The 24,844-nt window shown below is 43.2% G+C and overlaps 1 protein-coding gene across 1 annotated transcript in view; it reads right to left on the reverse strand.

The window, feature by feature from the left end:
* The window catches only part of iqsec3b (IQ motif and Sec7 domain ArfGEF 3b), a 127,155-nt gene that overhangs the window by 42,376 nt on the left and 59,935 nt on the right, over window positions 1-24,844 (reverse strand). The window contains exons 4-5 of the mRNA XM_060923264.1: window positions 20,437-20,745; window positions 13,603-14,261 (exon numbers count right to left, since the gene is read on the reverse strand). Of these exons, the coding sequence (XP_060779247.1) occupies window positions 13,603-14,261; window positions 20,437-20,745 (968 nt within the window). The remainder of the gene's footprint in view (window positions 1-13,602; window positions 14,262-20,436; window positions 20,746-24,844) is intronic.

Consider the following 24,844-nt stretch of genomic DNA (forward strand, 5'->3'; position numbering starts at 1 on the left):
CTGCCATACCTTCCAGATCTTCCACACCTGCCACAGCAGCCTCCAGCAGCAGCAGTTCCAAGAGGCCCGGACGATCTGGACAGGATGAGGATACCACCACTGAGGATGACGTGTTGGCTACCCTGCAGGAGAAGGTCAAGGAGTCAGAGGCTATACTCAGGGGTTTGTTCCAGCCTCCAGCAGTGACCCCTGAGTCAACCTTTGCGAACTACGTGAGGGACAGCCTTCTCACAATGTCGAGCCGGAAGTTCAAGAAGGCCAGGGCCAGTATCAACATGATCCTCACGCGGCTGATGGATGAAGACAGTGAAGAGGAAGAGGAGGACCTGCCGACCTTCTCAGCTACATGTCGGTCGGCCCCCCCTCCTGGCATCACAACCACCAGGCAAGCCCAGAGCGACATGTTTCAGCCGGACCCTAGCCAGTGGCATGACAACCCGCCCACTGGCACTCCTTGGCAGTCACAGACCAGGGAGTGGATGGCCAGATACCACCAGCAGCAGCCTCACTCGTCCTTCCAGCAGCCTCACTCGTCCTTCCAGCAGCCTCACTCGTCCTTCCAGCAGCCTCACTCGTCCTTCCAGCAGCCTCACTCGTCCTTCCAGCAGCCTCACTCGTCCTTCCAGCAGCCTCACTCCTACTACCAGCCACAGAGGTTCTTCCAGCCACAGAGTAGGAACTCTCCCGTCTTCCACACGCTGACAGCACCAGCCACCACCCATGCCTCCGTCTCTACGGCCATCAGCTCTGCCAGACACACCATGGACCAGAGCAACCAAGGCAGCAGCTCTCCAGCCCTGGTTGTCACTTGTGCCGCCACGGACGTTACCGTGTTCCCCACCGGAGTGTCTACAGCAGCCAGTGTCAGCGACTTATTCAGCACCCTGGACAGTCCAGGTCCAGTTGCCACCCCGTCCACGGCTACCTCTCTGACTGACACGCTCAACACTCCACAGCCACCAGTGGACCCAGAGACTGACTCGTAGAACTTTTTGTTTAGGAATCTGTAAATAAATGTTGTACATAGTTTGAACTTTGCCTGGTTCTTGCGTGAAACTTTCAATTTCTTGTTTTTAATATTTTCCCCCCCAAAAAAATAATGGAAAAAAAATAAAAAATAAAATAAGTAAAAAAAGATTATAAAATAAAATAAAAGATAAAATAAAAAATAAAAGGTAAAATAAAAAATATACAATAAAATATAAAATAAAAGATAAAATAAAAAATAAAATAAAAAGTAAAATATATGTTTTATTTTATATTTTTCGTTTAGTTTATCTGTTTTGTTTTATATTTTTCGTTTATTGTATCTGTTTTATTTTATATTTTTCGTTTATTGTATCTGTTTTATTTTATATTTTTCGTTTAGTTTATCTGTTTTGTTTTATATTTTTCGTTTATTGTATCTGTTTTATTTTATATTTTTCGTTTATTGTATCTGTTTTATTTTATATTTTTCGTTTAGTTTATCTGTTTTATTTTATATTTTTCGTTTATTGTATCTGTTTTATTTTATATTTTTCGTTTAGTTTATCTGTTTTATTTTATATTTTTCGTTTAGTTTATCTGTTTTATTTTATATTTTTCGTTTAGTTTATCTGTTTTATTTTATATTGTTCGTTTAGTTTATCTGTTTTATTTTATATTTTTCGTTTAGTTTATCTGTTTTATTTTATTTTATGTTATTTTTTATTTTATTTTTGAGTTTACTTTTTATTTTAAAATAAAAAAAAAAAGTAAAATCTAAAATAAAATAAAAAATATAATAAAAAAATACAAAATCCCCCCAAAAAAAAATAAAGTTAAAAAAATTAAAAAGAATAAAACAATACAAAATAAAACTATGACATTTATTAATACTGTTTTATACGTTTGGTTACGTGAAAAGGGGTCGACCGGGAACTCAGTAAAATAAATAATTGAAAAAGAGATCATGCCTAGAACAGATTGGCTAAAAAAGTAGGGCGATCAGTAAAAATAATTACTTCGAAATGACACACACAATTACTTTTATTATTACTGTTATCGACAAATAAGTCATTGTAATTAAGTTACACATACAATATTTCAGTTTCTACCAAAAAGTATAGTCTATATTAAGTCCATTCTGCATTGCAACACTAGGGTCCAGGTCTACACCATCCTGTCCTGCCAGTCCAGTGCCCCAGCTGAGGAGTTGACCCAGTGCTTGATGAGGTTCCTCTGCTTCTTGGCTTCTTTGGTCGCAGTGTTGGGGCCTGCAACAACCTGTGTGTCTTCCATATTGAAGCCATCTCTCCAGGCACCAGGCACAAAGTCTTCTTCTGGACCTTCTGGCTGGTCCAGCTGTTGGTTCTGCAGTGTTGGATATCTGACCCTCATCAAGTTGTGAAGGACCAAGCAGGTCTTCACTATCAGCTTCACAGTCTCTGGCTTGTGCTGCATAGTGCCAAGAATCACCTGGAACCTGTTGGCAAGGATCCCAAAGGCGTTCTCCACGACCCTCCTGGCTCTCGACAGTCTGTAGTTGAAAATGCGCTCCTCCTGTGATAGACCACGGAGACTGTAGGGCTTCATCATGTAGGCTCTCAGGGCAAAGGCGTCATCTCCAATGAAGAAGTATGGAACATCTGTAGTGTCTTGTGGGAGAGGTATAGGCTGTGGAAACCCAAGCAGGTCTTCTTCAGCTCCATGTTTCAGCTCACTGGAGTTGTAGATCTGGGCATCGGATGCTGATCCCAGGCCTCCAAGATCTGCCCACAGGAACTTGTAGTCAGAATCCACAAGGGCCAGCAACACGATGGAATAGAACCCCTTGTAGTTGTAATACAAGGAGCCACTCTCTGCAGGACACCTAATGGCCACATGCTTGCCATCTAGTGCTCCCAGGACATGGGGGAAGTTCCACCTCTGATAGAATCTGTCAGCAACTTCCTTCCACTCTTCTGGCGTACTGGGGCAGGTCAGCATCTCATCCAGGTACTCGTCCAGTATGGCATGGCAAACCTCTCTGACCACCAGTGACTGTGTGTTGTGAGGTACTCTCCAGGCAAACTTCTGTGAAGCATAGCTGTCACCAGAGGCAAGGTGTCGCAAAGTCAGGGCCAGCTTCATACCAGGGTCGAGGGCCGGTCTAAAGCGAGTGTCCTTCTTGGTGATCCTGGGACCAACTCTCTGTCTCAGCTCATCAAACATCACTGCTGGCATGCGCAGGAAGTTGTGGAAGGAGGCTTGGTCTTCAGCTCGGAGTTCAGCCATCAGCTTGTCATAAACACCAAACTGTGGTCGCCTTCCTATCCAGGGTCTCACCCAGCTCTTTCTCCCTCTCCTCTTCCTTTTCTTCTTTGCCTCTGCCTTGGACATCTTAACCTGGTGCAATGCCAACTGCAGGAGGTTGTTGTGATGCATGAGAGCAGCAACAGCATACTGGTGTTTCTCTTGGTCTGTCATTGTTCGGAAGTCTTCACTCTGTGAAAGTTCCAACAGGACTGTCGGTGGCCTCTGCAAGCCCCTTTTAAATATATTTCTGGCAAGTGCCTGCCAAATGCTCCTGAACGCTACCAGTAGGTTACAGGCGCGTTACAAGGATGCTACATGGACGTTACACAGACGCTGGAAAAATTCAGAACGCTGACAGACGTTAGAAAGATGTTGAAAGAGCGTTACATGAGCGTTAAGAACGCTCGGCGAACGCTGACGAACGCTGAAAAACGTTGGCGACACGCTGGACAGACGTTCGATGGACGTTACACAGGCGTTAGGCAAGCGTTACCCAAGCGCTAGGCACGCGCTGGACACTCGACCCTGATGGGCCGGCGTCCGCCTAGCGTCCAGGGAACGTCCTGACTTTCGAGTAACGTTCGAGTAACGCCCGCAAACTTTCGTGTAACGTTCCTCTAACGTGTAAGTAGCGTTTTGATAGAACGTCCTGAATTTTTGTGCACACCCAAAACTATTTTTCACCCTCAGCGTTCGCCGACGTCCCTCGACATTCCCCAACGTTTGCCGACGCTCGTCTAACTTTCTTGTAACTTTTTTCTAACGTTCTCGACGTTCCTCTGCGTTTCGCAACACGTTACTCGAACGCTGGTGAGAACGTCGTAGTGTGACAGGGCACTTAGACAAGAATGGGTTAACATTCCTATCCCTAAACTTGAGCAACTTGTCTCCTCAGTCCCCAGACATTTACAGACTGTTGTAAAGAGAAAAGGGGATGTCTCACAGTGGTAAACATGGCCTTGTCCCAACTTTTTTGAGATGTGTTGTTGTCATGAAATTTAAAATCACCTAATTTTTCTCTTTAAATGATACATTTTCTCAGTTTAAACATTTGATATGTCATCAATGTTCTATTCTGAATAAAATATGGAATTTTGAAACTTCCACATCATTGCATTCCATTTTTATTTACAATTTGTACTTTGTCCCAACTTTTTTGGAATCGGGGTTGTACTTGTTGGTGGGATTTGGCAAGACAAAAATGGGAGAAAATTGAGGAAAAAACCCAGACTTGTACACACCTTTACATGTACAAGTGATATCAAAGTCTTCGCAGACTGTTAAACAACAACAAAAAACATTTTCCAGCAATATTTTCACTCCAGTGAAGTACTTTTATCCAATTTTCTTTATCATCTGCCTCACTGTTTTTTCACTGCGCCAACCCAAACGTTTTTAACTGCAGCGACGAGGCTATTAGTTGACAAGTTGACTAGTCTACAACTAGTTAACGATGCATGCGGCGCTGTCAATACTGGCAGAGAAGTACGTACCCCACCCATCGATCCAATCTTAGAAACTCTCCATGTTCTCTAAAACTCCAGCTTCTTTCTTTTAATCAATGGCTTTAACACAAGGTCTTGACTTTCACTCCAGGGAACACTTTAATATCACCACCTGTTGACTCCTTGACTGAAGAGCTCACCTGGTTACCATGGCACCCAAAAAGATGCTCACAACAACCATATTAAAAGGAGTGCAAAGATGTGCTGGTGTGTCAATACAATGTCTACGTGTCGGTTTGTGTGTGTGTGAGTGAATGAGTGAGTGTGTACCAGGGTGTATCTACATATTAATGTCATGAGTAATGAGAAGAGAGATGTGATCAGAGCACGCAGGACGCTCTTGTTTTGAAAAACAAATGTTCTGAGTGGGAGGCTCAAGAGATGCGCGAAGCAAACAGATGTTGATTTTCACATTGTTTTGCTTTTGAAAAAAAAAAAGACATATAATGTAGTCATTTGTTAGTCGTTCCTGCCCATATGACTGCACAACATCCAGTGTTAGTTTTTGTTGGATTTGCTATTACATTTGTACTGACAGTAGTGCGGCTCCTAATCACAGGTTTACTACCTCCGGAGGTTGTTTTCACCTCTGTTTGTTTGTCTTTTCCCAATGTAACTCAAAAAGTAGTGAACAGATTTTGATGAAATTTGGAGGAAAGGTGGGCCATGGGCATGCCCGGATCACCACACAGGCTTCATATGGCTTCAGCCTAGGGGCCCTCACGCCCCCCGCCTCGCAGGGGGGGCCCCCAATTGGTCAAAAGAAAAAAAACCCTTCATATTCATTGGCTCAAAATGAATATTTAAATAAACGGATGCTGATTGGGTGAGGCAAATCCGCCTTCCATATATAAACGTTAGACGTCACGCATGACGTCACTCCACAGTTGAACAGTGAACATGTGTGACGGAAAATACGAGAGCAGTGCTCAAAAGCGCAAGGCGCAACGGCAAAAAGCCCAACGTGACAAAGCTCTATTGAGCAATATACCAAAACTAACAGAATTTTTTAAACCTAATGAAACCCAACTGGCAAGTGCAAGTCATCATGACACTACCGTAGCAAACGTTATGTTAGCTGCAGCTGCAGCCAGTAGTACTACTAGCTCTGGTGAGGGTGAAGGACCATCCCTTTCAGACCCCGTCCCATTGGTTAAAAGTAGACTGAGGTCCACCATGGGCCAATGCAGATTGAATCACCTGTCTCTAATGTCTCTTGAAAGTGACATTCTGCGTACATTGGATTTTTCAAGTCTAATTGATGACTTTTCTACAAGAAAAGCTAGGAGGACAAACTTTTAAGAATGATACTGGTTGTTGATCATTAGTTTGTTTACTTTGTCTTTATTGCCTTTCATTATAGCCTCTTCATCGTGTACTTGAGAGGTTCAGTTGCCTAAAACGCCTACAGGCACATTCAATTGACAGTTGCATAAGTTGTGATAAGTTGTTGTCAATCTAAACCTTATAGTTTTTGGTGTTCTGTTTTTGCTGGCCCAGCTGTACAAAGTTTAATAATGAAAAAAAAAACTTTAAAATGTAGAAAATAGACAGTCCTTTACAGGTAGATGGGATAAGATGGTGTTGGCCGGGGGGGGCCTACAGCAACTTGTAGCCTAGGGGCCCCTGGCCATGTTAATCCGGCCCTGGCCATGGGCCAAGGAACAATTGATTAGATTTTGATGCAAATCCAGATATGTATGTGGATCCAGGACATTTTGTCTTTTCCTAATGTAACTCAAAAAGTAGTGAATGGATTTGGGTGAAGTTTGGTGGACAGCTTTAGTATTATCATAGGTTTGAGTCAGGCTTGTAGTACTCAAGTCCAGGGCTCGGACTCAAGTCCGACTCATGCCCTAATTTTAAGGACTCATGACTTGACTTTGACTTGAGCACTGATGACTCAGACTTGGACTTGCTTATACAGACTTCTCGTACAGTGGGAAAAAATGCACTGCTGTGTGTTCCATATGTAGAAGAACTATCGAGGAGACGACAGGGACAACCTCAAACTTCAATCATCATTTGGCAAGACTACACTCACAGAAGTAAGTGACACACTATGGGTATGTTCATTGCTCTGTTGATAGCGGGGTTTGTTTGCTGAGCGATGAACTAGCTAGTGTTAACCCTCTCTCATGTTATTTGCCCTGTTCATAGCGGGCGGGGCTTGCTGAGCGATGAACAAGCTTTTTATCTGTAGCCTATTACTGTAACTAAAATGGGGCAGTCGAGCAGGAACGTTAATCCAACACAGTAGCAGAGATGATTTCGCATAATGGCAGCAACAGCCACTGTCAAATGGTGCGGTTGGAGTCTTGTTCTTGGACTCGACTCGGATCAATAGTGGACTCAACTCGGGCTTGACTCGAAATTTTCTTTAATCCCTTGGACTTGACCCGGACTTGAATACTGGGGACTCGAGACTGGACTCGGGCTTGAGGTTTAGTGACTCGACTACAACACTAATTTGAATGATTTGATTTTGATGTGGGCGGCACGGTGGTGTAGTGGTTAGTGCTGTCGCCTCACAGCAAGAAGGTCTGGGTTCGAGCCCCGTGGCCGGCAAGGGCCTTTCTGTGCAGAGTTTGCATGTTCTCCCCGTGTCCGCGTGGGTTTCCTCTGGGTGCTCCGGTTTCCCCCACAGTCCAAAGACATGCAGGTTAGGTTAACTGGTGACTCTAAATTGAGCGTAGGTGTGAATGTGAGTGTGAATGGTTGTCTGTTTCTATGTGTCAGCCCTGTGATGACCTGGAGACTTGTCCAGGGTGTACCCCGCCTTTCGCCCGTAGTCAGCTGGGATAGGCTCCAGCTTGCCTGTGACCCTGTAGAAGGATAAAGCGGCTAGAGATAATGAGATGAGATGATGTTGATGATATGTAGCTTGGTGGTGGTATCCACTCTACCGAGTGCCCTTCTGGTTTATATTAATGTGCTTGATCTAATACATTATCATGTTTAATTAATGTGTGTAATTGTTGATATGATGTTTTCTGTGAGGAGATTGACTGATTAAATTTTGTATTTTTTCACAGGAGTCTCCAGCGCCAGTGCTTTGTAACCATCGGAGGTAAAGCTATAACTTCTAGAGAAAAAAATAAAAGAGAGTTTGCTGAGAGAACTGTGTGTTTATAGCTGCTATAATGTAAAACATAATGCAATGATTTTTGCCTTTGTTTAACTGAAGAGGACAGAATCTCCATTCACCTCATAATGTAATTTCATTTATTAATATTAGCATTGTTTTTATTTTGTCACAATGCAGAACTTTTGTCCTGTGTAATTATTGTTGAAAATTTTATCCAGTTACACTCTCAGAAAACAAAGTACATTATTGTACATTTAGGGGTACAATGGCATGTCACTGGTGCAGTACCCTCTAAGGCAGGGGTTCTCAACCTTCTCTGCTTTGAGGCCCATCTATTCATACTTGTAACGAGTCGGGGCCCATTAAAAAAGATCCCCAATTATTTTGCCTCATCTATTCTATTAGAATCTAATAATCTATTGTAAAGTGTATTCATGCAATGCATCATCAGTCCCTGTTACAGATGGGAGCCCAGGAATTAAATAAATACAATAAAAACAAACTGTTTTTAATTATAAGTATTGTATTTAAAACTGTATGGATGTGACAGAAGCCAACATAAAACCATGCATGCAGGGCATTCTCAGTCAAAAGGGATTAATGATCCAAAAGTGGAGTTTGGTTGATTAACACAAGAACTTATTGCCATGTTTGTGTACAGCAAACAAGCAAGTTATTAAAACCAAGAAGTACACTCAAAAGAAGTGGATATAGAAACCACTCAATGGGATTAGATCCTTACACGTTAACAAAGAAGGATTTTTCCTAGGAATTGGAAAATTATCCATCCGTTGAGTTCTCCGACATCTCAAACTACCTGGTGCTGCAGACATCGTTCACGGACACACAGAGGAAAACCTGGAAGATCATGGAGGCGTACAGTGTTTTATATGGCTGGGTTAAAGATTTGGGGATCAGGACACTACAAGGTAGATGGATCTAAATGCAGGAAGAGTGTTTATTAGCAGGCGTGATATTTACAAAAGCAAAACCGAAAGCAGAATATTTAAACAGCGTTATAAACATGGCTAGAAACAAACGTGACAATGATAATGATAATACTTTGCAAAGCCTCTGTGAAAACGGCTTCCGTATCTGTGCGTGCTGATTGAGCTCAAATCAGTATCAGGTGTTTCCCATAACGACAGGGTCCTGAGCGCGTGCACAACGTGCTCTGTGAGTGCATGCTGCCGCTCGAGCTGCGCCCGGCTCAAGCGCGCAATGGCGTGAAAGTCAAGTGTTCACCTACTGTGTGACCACAACTTTTAGCTCACGTGAAAATCGCCACCAAAATGCCTCATTTTCATCAATAGTCCATCGCAAAGCATTGCGAGGTGTAGTGTGACCATAGCTTAATGAGGCGGATGTGATGTCGGACGCAACTCAGCAACTGTACCCTATCACGAGTAAAAAATAAATAAATAAAATTTGCAGCCTACTAGATAGCGCTTCATGGAAGGTACAACCCCGATTCCAAAAAAGTTGGGACAAAGTACAAATTGTAAATAAAAACGGAATGCAATGATGTGGAAGTTTCAAAATTCCATATTTTATTCAGAATAGAACATAGATGACATATCAAATGTTTAAATTGAGAAAATGTATCATTTAAAGAGAAAAATTAGGTGATTTTAAATTTTATGACAACAACACATCTCAAACATCATCTTGGCTTTTTCCAAGATGGTGACGCGCGTGGTTGCAGCAGCTCACGGCTATCCTTTTCAGTGCTCTTTTTTTTGTTTGTTTTTATATTTCTTTCTTGCTTGTTTGTGCACCATCGGTTCTGCGAACATCCAGTACACCCGCCAGACACTTTTGGCCATTGGTGACCAACATCAGATATCTGTTTCGAGCGACTTTCACTACACGTATAACATCCCAGATGACATAGCGAGACCGCTGGGCTCTCCGTGGATTGTTGTCAGGTCTAGGAGGTGGCGCAGATGGAGGAGGGAGAGGAAGCAGAAGCGGGGCCGCAGGTCCGGTGCTATGCTAAGGCTAAGAAAACAACCACACAAGCCACCTCTACCGAGCCTGTATCTCTCCAATGCCAGATCCCTGGTGCATAAAATGGATGATCTGGAATTACAACTCGCTGGAAATCGCTATGTTCGGGACTGCTGTGTTTTAATTATCACCGAAACCTGGCTTCATCTGGAAATACCCGATGCTAGCTTGCAGCTAGCAGGTCGCACTCTGCTCCGCTGGGACAGGACTGAGAACTCCGGTAAGAGCAGAGGAGGGGGGCTCTGTATTTACGTGCATGATAATTCGTGTAACAACGGAACAATTATAGACAGACACTGTTCTCCAGACCTCGAGTACATGTCTGTAAGATGCCGGCCTTTTTTTCTACCGAGAGAGCTATCTGTGGTGATTGTCACAGCTGTGTATATTCCACCCGATGCCAGTGTTAACACAGCGCTCTCTCTCTTGCTGAACACCGTAAACAAACAGCTGCGGGCCCACCCTGACGGTGTTCACATAATTGCAGGAGACTTTAATAAGGCCAACTTGAAGCCTGTACTGCTGAAGTTTTACCAACATGTTAAGTGTTCTACTAGAGGGGAGAACAACTCTAGATCATGTTTACTCCAACATCAAGCATGTGTACAGAGCCATACCCCTCCCCCACCTCGGCCAGTCAGACCATCTTTCCCTCCTGCTCTCCCCAGCCTACACCCCCCTCAGACGCAGAGCCAGGCCCACCACAAGGACTATCACAACCTGGCCTGACAACGCACTCTCCAAACTACAGGACTGCTTTAAATGGACAGATTGGGACTTATTTGAACACCAGGAGCTGGAGACATTCACAGGAATGGTACTGGACTATATCAAGTTCTGCATCGGGAATGTGACGGTGGATAAAAACATCCGGGTTTTCCCAAACCAGAAACCCTGGATGACCAGCCAGGTCTGCTCACTCCTCAGGGCTCGTGACGCTGCCTTCAGGTCAGGTGACAGAGCTCTGTACAGAGCCGCTCGAGCTGACCTGAAAAGAGGAATTAAAAAAGCCAAGGTGGACCATAGGCTGCATATAGAGTCCCACCTGTCTAGCAACAACACATGGGAGGTGTGGCGGGGCATACAAGACATCACGAACTTCAGAGACTGTGATGCGTCAACAGGAGACTGGAGTGCGCCGCTGGCAGAGGAGCTAAATTGCTTCTTTGCTCGCTTTGAAACATCTCAGCAGCACTCATCTGCTCCAGCCCTGCCCCCACCACCACACAGTTCCTACACCACTCCATTCACTGTACAGGAGCACGATGTCAGACAGGTGCTCCTGGCAGTGAACCCCAAGAAAGCTGCCGGCCCAGATGGAGTACCTGGTAAGGTGCTCAGAGCGTGCGCTCGCCAGCTCGCCCCTACCTTCACCAGGATCTTTAACCTCTCCCTGGCTCAGGCAGTCATCCCACCCTGCCTAAAATCAGCAACAATAATCCCAGTGCCGAAGAAGTCTCCCGTCGCCAGCCTGAATGATTACCGTCCTGTGGCCCTCACTCCGGTAATCATGAAGTGCTTCAAGAGACTAGTTCTTCAGCACATCAAGGACCACCTCCCCCCAGACTTCGACCCCTACCAGTTCGCATATCGTGCGAACAGATCCACAGAGGACGCCATCGCCGTAGCTCTACACTCTGTGCTGAACCACCCGGAGCAGCAGCAGAGCTATGTCTGCATACTCTTTGTGGATTACAGTTCAGCTTTCAACACAATAATCCCAGACATCCTCATCAGTAAACTGGACACTCTCGGCCTCCCTCCTCCCCCCTCTCACATGTGCCTGGATAAAGGACTTTCTTACCAACCGGCCCCAGACTGTAAGACTTGGACCCCACCCGCACGTTGAGCACCGGCTTTCCACAGGGCTGTGTGCTGAGCCCCCTCCTGTACTGCCTCTACACCCACGACTGTAGTTCGACCCACAAAAACAACAACCTCATCGTCAAGTTTGCTGACGACACCACAGTGGTCAGACTCATCTCAAAGGGAGATGAGGCAGCCTACAGAGAGGAGGTCCTGAAGTTGGCAGCCTGGTGTTCAGAGAATAACCTCGCTCTGAACACCAAGAAAACCAAAGAGCTCATTGTTGACTTCAGGAAGCACAGCACCGACCTAGCCCCCCTTTACATCAACAACGAGTATGTGGAGAGGGTCCACACCTTCCGGTTTCTCAGTGTCCTCATCTCCGCCGACATCTCCTGGTCAGAAAACATTACAGCAGTCATTAAGAAGGCTCAGCAGCAGCTACACTTCCTGAGAGTCCTCAGGAAGCGCAACCTAAACTCCAACCTGCTGCTGACCTTCTACCGCTCATCCATCGAGAGCCTGCTGACGTACTGTATCACAGTATGGTACACAGATGATGATATGTTCAAACTCTTTGCAATTTTACACTGTCGAACTCCTTTCTGATATTGCTCCACTATTTGTCGGTGCAGAATTAGGGGGATTGGTGATCCTCTTCCCATCTTTACTTCTGAGAGCCGCTGCCACTCCAAGATGCTCTTTTTATACCCAGTCATGTTAATGACCTATTGCCAATTGACCTAATGAGTTGCAATTTGGTCCTCCAGCTGTTCCTTTTTTGTACCTTTAACTTTTCCAGCCTCTTATTGCCCCTGTCCCGACTTTTTTGAGATGTGTTGCTGTCATGAAATTTCAAATGAGCCAATATTTGGCATGAAATTTCAAAATGTCTCACTTTCGACATTTGATATGTTGTCTATGTTCTATTGTGAATACAATATCAGTTTTTGAGATTTGTAAATTATTGCATTCCGTTTTTATTTACAATTTGTACTTTGTCCCAACTTTTTTGGAATCGGGGTTGTACTAATGCTAACGACGTTAGGATTATTCCTAATCTCTCATATGTTAGCTATAATTATCATAACATGACTTGACCATGCAAACTATTTGAGTGCTACTAGTGTAGTTAGCTGTTAGAATAAAAGCTGCAGCAGATAGATCACTGTGATGAGTATTCAGTCTCATTCTGGCTGTAACATCTATTTAACAGTTATTCCACAAAATCGAGTCGAACATGAGCCGATAGCTGACGAGACGCATAGCACCGAGTCGGCTGTAATCCATGTACGATGAGATTGAGTGGAATAACTTTTATTCTGTCCACATTCACTGGATTTTGAGAAACAGAGCATTATTTTAATTTTTTTGCAAATTCGATAGATAAAAACTTTATTAAAAACGTCCGACAAAATCATTTCTGCTTAGAATGTAAACAAACCGGCGAAACGACAGGAGCAATTTGTGAAAAAAAGCTATAGTAATAATTCTTGAAAAATAAAAAAAGGATACATTCTTACCATCAAATACTTTCATTCCATATTTTGTTGCTTTTTTTTGTATTTTTTTTGGGGGGGGTTCGAGTAGAGTTTTTATTTCGTCCTCGGTTGGTTCAGTAACACGCGCCGCCATTTTGTTTTTCTCTACTCACCGTGTATGAGCTGATACCCTAGTAGCAGTGTAGCCAGTCAGAGCGCACAATTGCTCATATCCAGTGAATGTGGATAGAATAATAAAGTTTAGATTTAGGGGGAATTTAGATGGACTCCTTAAAGCTATCTGAGACAAAAAAAGGACACTTTATGACTTTACAAATGTGTGATTATAGAGACATGGTTGAAAATGTAGTTTGTAGAATGTAGATTTTTATTACAAAATGTAAAACGTCAAAACCAGACTTAAATAATCATAATTAACGTGTCTGGTACTCACATGTTGAACAGGTTGAGTCCGATGCGGTACAGACGCTTGCGTGCTACGTCTGTGGAGAGCGTCCCACAGTGCGTATCTGGGCAGTGTGTGCGCGGTAAGGACATGATCATGTTTTCGCATGCCGAGGTGGACGTGCTGCTGCTGCTGATTGGTTCAGAGCTATTCTCTGACACACTCTGATTAATCAGCGGCTTCTCCCAGGCCGACTGGGCAGATTCTGCTTCATCACCAGCTGGCTGCTGATCCAGCGCTATCTCTTCACTAGGGGGCGGGGCTGGGAACTCAGATTCAGCCGAAGTAGATGATTCTGATTGACCCCCGCCCCCACTCTGCACCCCTGCTTGAGGCTCTGTGGCAGTTTCCTTGGAGATGCCGTTGCCCAGGGAAACAGACTCGAGCACAGAGGAGGACAGGTGAAAGTTGTGGTTGTCGATTTGCACTGTAACGTCTCTGAAGGCCATCATGAGCTTGCTGGCGCTCCGAGGAATGTTTTCCACACAGGAGTTCTGCGTGGCCTCCTTAAGAGTGGTAGGGTCCATCAGCAGCCCCTCTGTGACTGGCCTGGGGTGTGTGGTCACTGAAGTCCCCACCCCTTCTCCATCGTGTACAGAAGTCCAGCTGCTCAAGGCCTCATCTATGGAACGGGCTAAGGACTGCACCTTGGAAAATAAAACAGTGCAGGATTGAAGAGAATAGAATTAGATCTGATGTTGTAAAGTGAAAAATCAGAGCCTAATCTAGGAATTTGAAAATAGGGGACAGATCCCTCACTAGTTGTAGAAACAGGGGACAGAAAATATTAACATGGGTAAAAATATCCCTCATTTGTTCCAGTAGTGGGGACAGAAAAATAAGTAATACATTGGTAGATATTTTCAAGAGTAAGTCTATAAACAGAACAGTTTTATTAATACAACTAAATACATGTAAAAAACATTCATATCAGATATTAATCTATATAATATCATAATTATGGCACTATACATATCCTTTAATACAGTGATATGAAAACCATATCAGCAAACACTTATCCACAGTTTATAGTATTGCACAAACATTATGATCAGATCTGAACTTTAAAAATGTAAAGATTTTAGATCAAAAACTATATGAAGAATTATATACTGCAAAACCTTACAAATATGACTAGTTTTCTGTTATATGACTAGGTTACTGTTTTACTATAAATCATGTGACTAGCCTATTTTTACCAATTTGACCACCAGTAGTATAATGTTGCATTTCAAATATGACTAAGTTAATATTACATCATTTGATATAGTTACAGTGCCGCCTAGTAGTATTGGCACCCTTGAAGTTTATGTACTTAAAGTTAAGCATCTCCTGAACAAAAGTGATGTAGTGATGCAGAATTTTTCTACAGATAGCTCGTGGTTAATATAAAAGAGCAAAGTATCAACAAAATAAAAAAAAATAAACAATCAGAGTGAAAAAAATGAAAAAGGCAAATCTTGCTGTATCACTAGTATTGGCACCCTTTGCTGTTAGAACTAAACCTAATTTGACTCACCTATGGTAAATTACAAATGGAAATCACCTGTGAAGACCTGTCTGTGCCCATGTGACAAGAAATGGCCAATGAATGATGAGATTTGTGTTTTGAAAAACCAACTGTTTCACTCAGTCCCTTTTTCACAATGGTGAAGACAAAAGAGCTGTCTGAAGAAACAAGAAATGCAGTTGTTGACAAACACAAGAGCTCCAAAGGATATAAAGCCATCTCCAAAGAGCTTGGTATCCCTGTGTCAACAGTGCGTAATGTTATTAAGAAAAATTTGAAGCATGGAACTGTCAAGAACCTCCCTGGGCGTGGGGGTAAGAGAAAAATCAATGATAGAAGTCATCGAAGGTTGGTGCGATTGGTGGCAGAATCACCTCAGCTAACATCTACGGACCTGCAGGCCCACCTGGAACAGTCTGGGGTAACTGTTTCAAGAAGCACCATAAGACGCACACTCAACACAGCAGGGCTACATGGGCAGAGGCCAAGGAAGACCCCATTATTGAAAAAAAGACACAAAAAGGAGCGTCTGGAGTTTGCGAAAGAGAACCTGGACAAGCCACAGTCCTTCTGGGAAAATGTCCTGTGGACAGATGAGACAAAAGTAGAGCTTTTTGGGAATTCTCACAGGCAGTATGTTTACAGGCGCTGCAATGAAGCATTTAAAGAAAAGAACACCCTACCAACAGTCAAGCATGGTGGAGGATCAATAATGCTGTGGGGCTGCTTTGCTGCATCTGGGACTGGAGGCCTTACCCGTGTCATAGGTATTATGAAATCTGAAGATTATCAACAGATTTTGGAGCAAAATGTCCTGCCCAGTGTAAGAAAGCTCGGTTTGAGGCGAAGATCTTGGGCACTCCAGCAGGACAAAGACCCCAAACACACATCTAAAAGCACACAAAAATGGTTAGAAAAGAAAAAATGGACTGTTTTGAAATGGCCAGCAATGAGTCCTGACCTCAATCCAATTGAGAATCTTTGGGGGGAGTTGAAATCTGCCATTGGCAGAAGGAATCCTTCAAATATCCAAGACCTAGAGCGCATAGCGAAGGAAGAGTAGGAGAAAATACCACAAGACAAATGCAAGAAGCTCATTGATGGCTACAGGAAACGTTTGGAGGCCGTCATCGCTGCCAAAGGGTGTGCAACCAAATACTAAGGAGGGGTGCCAATATTCCTGCACCTGCTGTATTTCTGTTTTTTGTTGTCTTAGAAATTAAAATGCCTATTTTGAACGAAAACAACTTTTCAGTTCCTTTGGACCTTCAATTAAAAGATCTTGGTATTGCAAATTGTGTCCATTTCCATTTATTTCTGGAGATATTACAAAAGTTAAGGGGTGCCAATACTGCTAGGCGGGGCTAAAATCCATGTAATCTTGCCACTATTAATTAATAATAAGATGAAAAATCTGACTTTCTGAATAAAATAAAATCACTATCAAATCTTTAAAAATGCTATCATATTTGTTTTGTTCAGACCACCTTTCATGAAAGTGAAAAACATTAAACGATCTACCTATGTTTAAACTAGATTTTGACATAAATGACTGGAGATAATCTCAAAATTCAGACTTCCTAAAAAGTACATTAATCTCTATCATTTACAATCTTACAGTACCTACAATTACACAAGAACAGATTAAATATATTTCATAATATTTTTAAATAAAACTTCCATAATACCAAACATTATCAAACTAATTGTATATTGGCATTAGGAAAATAATATCAAATTCAAACTTCAAAAACCATTATCAGTCAGAATCAAATGACTTAGTATGTCTTCACACTGTCATATAATTACTCTAAGATCATATTTGTACACAAACATATATGTCTTGTATATCAACTAAGCACCTTTACTATTTGAATATGATTAATAACATAATACTCACTTCTGTGTCTTCGTTTTGTTTTCTTTTTTCGTCCAAAGGTCTTTCAACGTGACCACGCGTTTTGACATTGTTATGTTTGGATGAGACCGAACGATATGCCATGTGCTTTTGGGTATTTTTAAAACACTTCACACGATTGGTTGAGATACACTGTCTTCCGGTTCAGTGACCAATGATATAATAGTTCACAAAACTGTTTTACTGCTAAATAAACCATTCGGAATACTTCGGTCCTTTCCGATTGGTGTGTAAACAACGCTATATTTACCGCAGTGCTTGCTAGCTGGTGCTGACAAATTGATACGCACAAGATTCAGTAAAACGCGACTACACGCTCTCTACTTATAAATGCGCGACAAAATGAATAGATACGCGATATCACTCTCATGCCCAAAAAGTGGATGTGCGACAGACAGATAAAAAACGCGTATTATCGCGTATTACGCACCCTAGATTAGGCTCTGAAAATCCTCCTAACCATAGTTTCATCTTATCCTATAGTATACTCATGAAATATACACTAATCAGATATAACATTATGCCCACTGACAGGTGAAGTGAATTACATCGATTATCTCATTACAGTGGCACCTGTCAAGGGGTGGGATATATTAGGCAGCAAGAAAGAGAACAGTCAGTTCTCAAAGTTGATGTGCTGGAAACAGGAAAAATGGGCAAGTGTAAGGATCTGAGAAATTTAGACAAGGGCCAAATTGTGATGGCAAGATGACTGGGTCTGAGCATCTCCCAAATGGCACATCTTGTGGGGTGTTCCCAGTATGCAGTGGTTAGTACCTACCAAAAGTGGTCCAAAGATCCAAAGGACAACCAGTGAACTGGTGACAGGGTCATGGGTGTTGAAGGCTCATTGATTCGCATGGGACATGAAGGCTAGCCCATATGGTCCAATCCCACAGAAGAGCTCTCGTAGCACAAACTGCTGAAAAAGTTAACACTGACACCTTTCTGTTTTAGTAACTTTTTCAGAAGTTTGTGCTTCAGGAGCTCTTCTGTGGGATTGGATCTCAGATCGGATGCTTAGATACTTACACTTGCCCATTTTTCCTGCTTCTGATACATCAACTTCAAGAACTGACTGTTCTCTTGCTGACTAATATATCCCACCCCTTGACAGCTCTTCTTTGGGATTGGACTATTTGGGCTAGCCTTGGTGTCCCATGCGAATCAAGGAGCAAATCAAGGACCCATGATCCTGTCACTGGTTCACCAGTTGTCCTTTGGATCCTTGGACCACTTTTGGCTGATACTAACCACTGCATACTGGGAACACCCCACAAGATGTACTATTTTGGATATGCTCAGACCCAGTCATCTAGCCATCACAATTTGGTCCTTGTCAAAGTCACTCAGATCCTTACGCTTGATCATTTTTCCTGCTTCCAACACATCAACTTCAAAAACTGACTGTTCTCTTGCTGCCTAATATATCCCACCCCTTGGCAAGTGCAATTTATAATAACACAATTAATATAATTCAATTCACCTGTCAGTGGTCATCATGCTATAGCTGATCGGTGTATGCATGTATAGTATATGTACAGTTGTGGTCAGAAGTTTACATGCAGTGACATGAATGTCATCTTGGATATGAATGTCATGGCAATATCTGGGCTTTCAGTAATTTCTTTGAACTATTCTTTTTATGTGGCAGAATGATTGCACAGCATACATCTTTAATTTGAAAAAAAAAACCTAGAATTTGGTGCACGTTTTAATTTTCTTGGGGTTTTTTGAAATCAACACAGGGTCAAAAATATGCATACTAATATTTGGGTAAAATGTCTCTTCGCAAGATTCACCTTGACCAAACATTTTTGTTTACCATGAACAAGCTTCTGGCAGAATTCTGGTTGGATATTTCACGACTCTTCATGGTAGAATTGGTAGAGCTCAATTAATTTTGTTTTTTTTTCTTGGCATGGACTCGACTTATAAGCACGGTCCATATATTTTCAATAGAGTTGAAGTCAGGACTTGTTTTAAGCTTAGCGTTAGCTTGCTTTATCCTCCACAACCAGCTCTGATGCGTGTTTGGGTTCATTGTCCTGTTATAACTCTCAAGTCATGTTCAAGTTTCTGATGATTTATGCTGAAGAATTCTAAGATAGTCCTCCTTCTTCATTATTCCATCCATTTTGTGCAATGAACCAGTTCCGCTGGCAGCAAAACAGCCCCAGAGCATGATGATCCTCCCACCACCACCAGCTGGTACAGTGTCCCTCTGTACATGATGGTCATTGTGGCCAAACAACTCAATCTTTGTCTCATCTGACCATACAGCTATCCTCCAGAAGGCTTTTTCTTTGTCCGTCTGGTCAGCTTCAAACTTTAGTTAAGCTTGAAGATGTCAATTTTGGAGCGGGGGGTTATTTCTTGGATAGCAGCCTCTTAGTCCATGGTGATCTGAACTGTAGACAGTGATCCATCAGCTTCCAGTTCATGTCAGGGCTGTGCCATGGTGGTTCCCAGGTTGTTCCTGACCATCCAAACCAATTTCCTTTCAGCTGAGGGTGACAGTTTGGGTTTTCTTGAAGCAAAGTGGCTTGGCAAAGTGAATACACCTCACAATAACTTGGATACAATTGGTTGAACTGATCTTGGAATTTGCAGTTGTTTAGAAATGGCTCCAAGAGACATTCTGGAGTTGTGTATATCTGCGAGCCTCTTTCTCAGATCTGCACTGAGCTCCTTGGACTTTCCCACTGTACTGTGTGTTGATCAATCCAATGAGTGCTGTAAACAAACCCTTTTTATGAAGGCACAGAGAAGCTACCAGCTGTAGTCAATCATGATCACTAACAGGAAGTTAAAAGACCTCGGCCTTGGCAAGATAAGAGACATTTTGGAAGTTTCAGCACCTCTGAATTAATAATTGAAGTGAGTGTATGTACATTTTTGACCCTGGATGTATAATTTTGACCCTGTGTTGATTTCAGAAAACCCAAAGAAAATTAAAACTTGTGCACCAAATTCTAGTGTGTTTTTTTTTAATTAAAGCTGTATGCTGTACAATCATTCTGCCACAGCAAAAGAACAGTTCAAAGAAATGACTGAAAGCCCAAATATTGCCATGACATTCATATCCAAGATGATATTCATGTCACTGTATGTAAACTTCTGACCGCAACTGTACATAAAATGTACAGAGATGTTATGAAGAAAAATAAAGCTTGGAAGGTTAGAAGTAGCAGAGATTGTTCATGCTTCTGGTGAGTATATGTAGCTAATACAGTCAGCTTACTTTGCTAATCCGCTGTATCGTACACACCCCAAAATGACAACAGCAGATGTCCTTCCATGACCATGAAACGTGTGATTTGCTAACTTGCTAGCTAATGCAAGACAATAAGGACTGTACATAAGGATGTACTTTATCAGATCGAAGCTGTACCTGTTCACTGAAGGTGTCCTCCAGGTTTGTGAGTGTGTTAGTGGCACCTGCCGGCAGCGAGCTGGAGTGTGTGAGTGGGATGCCCATGAGAGAACATCCCTCCATCAGCGCACGCTCAGCAGAGAAGCCATCTCTCTGCACTCGAACCCTGCGTACAGACATGCGTCGTGGAATACCGCTCTCCAGAACCGAGTTACGGATCTTCTGGAAGTTCTTGCTGAGCTGGTACTGACGGAACGCCGTCTGGATTTTACAGGCAGCGCGGCGGGAGATCAGCGCACCACCATACTTCTGTTCCAAATCCTCGATCTGCAGCAAGAGAGAGAGAGAGAGAGAGAGAATAGACACAGAAAAAATTATGAACACATCATACATTCACACTCCTTCACACTGAAAAGGTTATTTACTTTACTAGTTCACTTGTTACCATGGAAACATGCTTGATCACCAACCTTACTAACAGCAAGCTGATTTTAGCAACTACACCCACACACAGCAGCATGTAACCCTTTCTCTTAAGTTCAAACTACAACCAAGTGGATAATTATTTTGGCTTTTAAAAAAATGCCGAAAAATGTTGGTGTGTGTACAATTTGAAAACACTCATAAAAAGATACGGAAGATTATTTTCTAACAGGGTTTATGACGGATTGTGTCTTTTATAGAAGCAAATTAGCACGTCTTACCTCAATAAATGTGCAAGTTAGGGTGTTTCTTTCTATTGAAAAGTGTAAAATATATTTTTAAAAATAACCTCAATGAGGCTGTCGCTCGTACCGACCATTGTTGTTGTGTGGGAGTTTGAAATCTGATCAGTCCTGTAGGAGGAGTAGCGATTTTCGTGAAATTGCATATGACTCATGTGGAGCCGCATCCATGGCAGGAGGTGGCGCCACCTGGTGAACAATTCTTGTTGGAATATGTCTTTAGAGTCTTCTGGGTGAATTTCAGTGAAACATCCTAGCAGTTTACGAACAGTAGTGTTTGGTGTGACGAGTCACCCAAAATTTTCAAACATCCATAAAATGTTAAATATGACAAGTGGCGCCACCATCTTGACAAATTTTATACACACCGACCTGTGGGACGTTCCATTTGAGTTTGATCAAAGTCTGATCAGTCCTATAGGACGAGTAGCGATTTTTGTGAAATTGTATATGACCCCTGTGTAGCCGCATCCATGGCAGGTGGTGCCACCTGGTGAACAACTCTTGTTGAAATATGTCTTTAGAGTCTTCTGGGTGAGTTTTGGTGAAAATGTTCCAGAAGTTTACGAAGAGTAGCGTTCAATGTGACGAGTCACTCAAAAATTTCAGACGCCCATAAAATCGTAAATATGACAGGTGGTGCCACTGTCTTGACAACTTTTATGCACACCCACCTGCGGAACATTGTATGTGAGTTTGATCGAAATCCGATCAATCCTGTAAGAGGAGTAGCGATTTTTGTAAATTATGGACGGACGACGACGACGGATGACGGACGATGCATGATCACATAAGCTCATCTGGTCTAGCCTGCGGCCGGATGAGCTAATGAGTAAAGGCAAATATGATATTTTCGATGCAGTCTGTGATTCACTCAAACTGAAAATCTTATCGTCGAATATTAACAGCATTTTAGAGACGATTTCTTCATATGACTTCATATGAAGTGGTAAGATAAAGTAATACAGTGTATAAGGGGGAAAAATGATCGTGTGCTGCTGTAGGAAAGTAATCAACAACATGGAGGTAGAGTTGCAGTGTGCTGGTTTCCTATAACAGCACATCTCAAAGTGTTCTATTCCTCTTATACCACAACAATTTCTCAACAAGTACAATGTTCAATTTATTAAAATGTACATTTTATCTGTTTATAGTTTCACTTAATATAATGTTGTGGAGGGCGGCACGGTGGTGTAGTGGTTAGCGCTGTCGCCTCACAGCAAGAAGGTCTGGGTTCGAGCCCCGTGGCCGGCGAGGGCCTTTCTGTGCGGAGTTTGCATGTTCTCCCCGTGTCCGCGTGGCTTTCCTCCGGGTGCTCCGGTTTCCCCCACAGTCCAAAGACATGCAGGTTAGGTTAACTGGTGACTCTAAATTGAGCGTAGGTGTGAATGTGAGTGTGAATGGTTGTCTGTGTCTATGTGTCAGCCCTGTGATGACCTGGCGACTTGTCCAGGGTGTACCCCGCCTTTCGCCCGTAGTCAGCTGGGATAGGCTCCAGCTTGCCTGCGACCCTGTAGAACAGGATAAAGCGGCTAGAGATAATGAGATGAGATGAGATAATGTTGTGGAACATCCACACAGGAAGTTAGTTCCTGTTCGTAATTAGAATAAAGTTATAAACATTAGTTCCCTCATCAAAGTCTGGTTTTTTTCTCAATCTTGACATTAATAAGGCAAAAAAAAATGCAGCTTGTCGTCATATTTTGAGAACCGGAAAGCGTAAATCTTCTGTCCCGAAGACTTTCTTGCGACGTCACACCTTTATCGCTGACTGTTACGAAGCACTGACACTGGAGACTCCTTCCAGTTTTTAATTTATTATATAAACACGTCCTCAGAGGAAACGTCACCATATCAACGATTACATGTGTACCTTACTGTAATCTGTTTACACAGGTAGAGCATCCGCTATAAAAGTATATGTGACACTCACTGGCCACTTTATTAGGAACACCCACACATCCACCTCCTGTTTGTTGCAGTTCTCTAATCAGCTGATCCTTTGATTGACAGCAGCACGATGCACCAAATCATGCAGATACAAATCAAGAGCTTCAGTTCATTAATGTTCACAATGTTCAAACATCAGAAGGGGAAAAATTGTTATCTAACAGTGAACTGTGACTTTCTTTCTTTCACTGTGGCATGGGTGTTGGTTTGATCCAGATGAGTATTTTTGGTTTGAGTATTTCAGAAATTGCTGATCTCCTGGGATTTTCACACACAACAGTCTCTAGAGTTTACACAGACAGAATGGTACAAAAAACATTGAGTTGAGTGAGCGACAATTCTGTGGGTGGAAATAAACGCATTGTTGATAAGAAAGGCCAGAGGAAAATGGACAGATTGAGCAGCTCAAGCTGCCAGAAAGCATATAGTAACTCATATAATCACTCTTTACAACTGTGGTGAGCAGAAAAGCATCTCAGCATGTAACAGCAGAAGAACACACTGGGTTCCAGTCCTGCAGCCAAGAACAGGAATCTTAGAATCAACAACAAGTTCCCCACCCTCCCCCTCACTGCAGCCATCTCTCCTTCTTACCTCAATACACCTCCCCCCAGCCAGTAGCCCCTCCTCGTCCTCCCCTACCTCAACACAGACTCCTCCATGCATCACTGCAGACCAGGTCAGAGGTCAACTGAGGAAGCTTCACTCCAGGAAAGCAGCAGGCCCGGACAAGGTGTGTCCCTGACTACTGAAGACCTGCGCTGCTGAACTGGGTGAACCACTCCAACGTATCTTCAACCTCAGCCTGCAGCTGGGGAGAGTGCCCACCCTCTGGAAGACATTATGCATTGTTCCAGTTCCTAAGAAGAACCGGCCCAGACAGCTGAACAACTTTCGACCGGTGGCACTCACTTCACATCTGATGAAGACGTTGGAGCGGCTCTTCCTCAGCCTCCTCAGACCCCAGGTGCAACACGCCCAGGACTGTCTGCAGTTTGCGTACCAGGCAGGTGTTGGTGTGGAAGATGCTATCCTCTACCTGCTACACCGAGCCCACTTGCATCTGGATAAGGGAAATGGCACAGTGAGGATCCTCTTTTTGGACTTCTCGAGTGCCTTCAATACCATCCAGCCCCTTATGCTTCAGGACAAACTGAACAGGATGCAAGTGGACCCCTGCCTGGCCACCTGGATCTCCAGCTACCTCACCGACAGGCCGCAGTACGTCAGGCTGAAGGACATCATGTCTGACACTGTGATTAGCAGCACCGGCGCACCCCAGGGCATGGTGCTGGCCCCTCTTCTCTTCACTCTGTACACCACGGACTTCTGCTACAACTTGGAGATGTGTCACATTCAGAAGTTCGCCGATGACACAGCCATAGTGGGGTGTATCAGGGACAACAGAGAGGAGGCGTATAGGAGCCTGATGAGGGACTTTTGCCGCTTTTCCACTACAAACGCGGCTGAGTCGGGCTGAGCCGTGCCGTGCTGAGTTGGGCTGAGTCGAGCTGAGCGGGGCTATTGAAGTTGCATTTCGACTACAACCGCGCTGAACCGTGCTGGCTGGAAGTGGGTGGACACATTGGGTGGAGTTAGCGAAAGTGGGTGGACGTCACGTGATGTCGTTAAGCAGCGCAAACAGTGACATCAGTGATCTTTTAAGCGGTAGTCTCACGACCCGAATAGTAAACAATAAACATGGAGACATGGAGTCGTTAGTGTTGCTGGTCTTGGTGCTGTGGCTTGTT

Source organism: Neoarius graeffei, chromosome 6 (assembly GCF_027579695.1).
Source record: "Neoarius graeffei isolate fNeoGra1 chromosome 6, fNeoGra1.pri, whole genome shotgun sequence".
In the NCBI taxonomy this organism is placed as follows: Eukaryota; Metazoa; Chordata; class Actinopteri; order Siluriformes; family Ariidae; genus Neoarius; species Neoarius graeffei.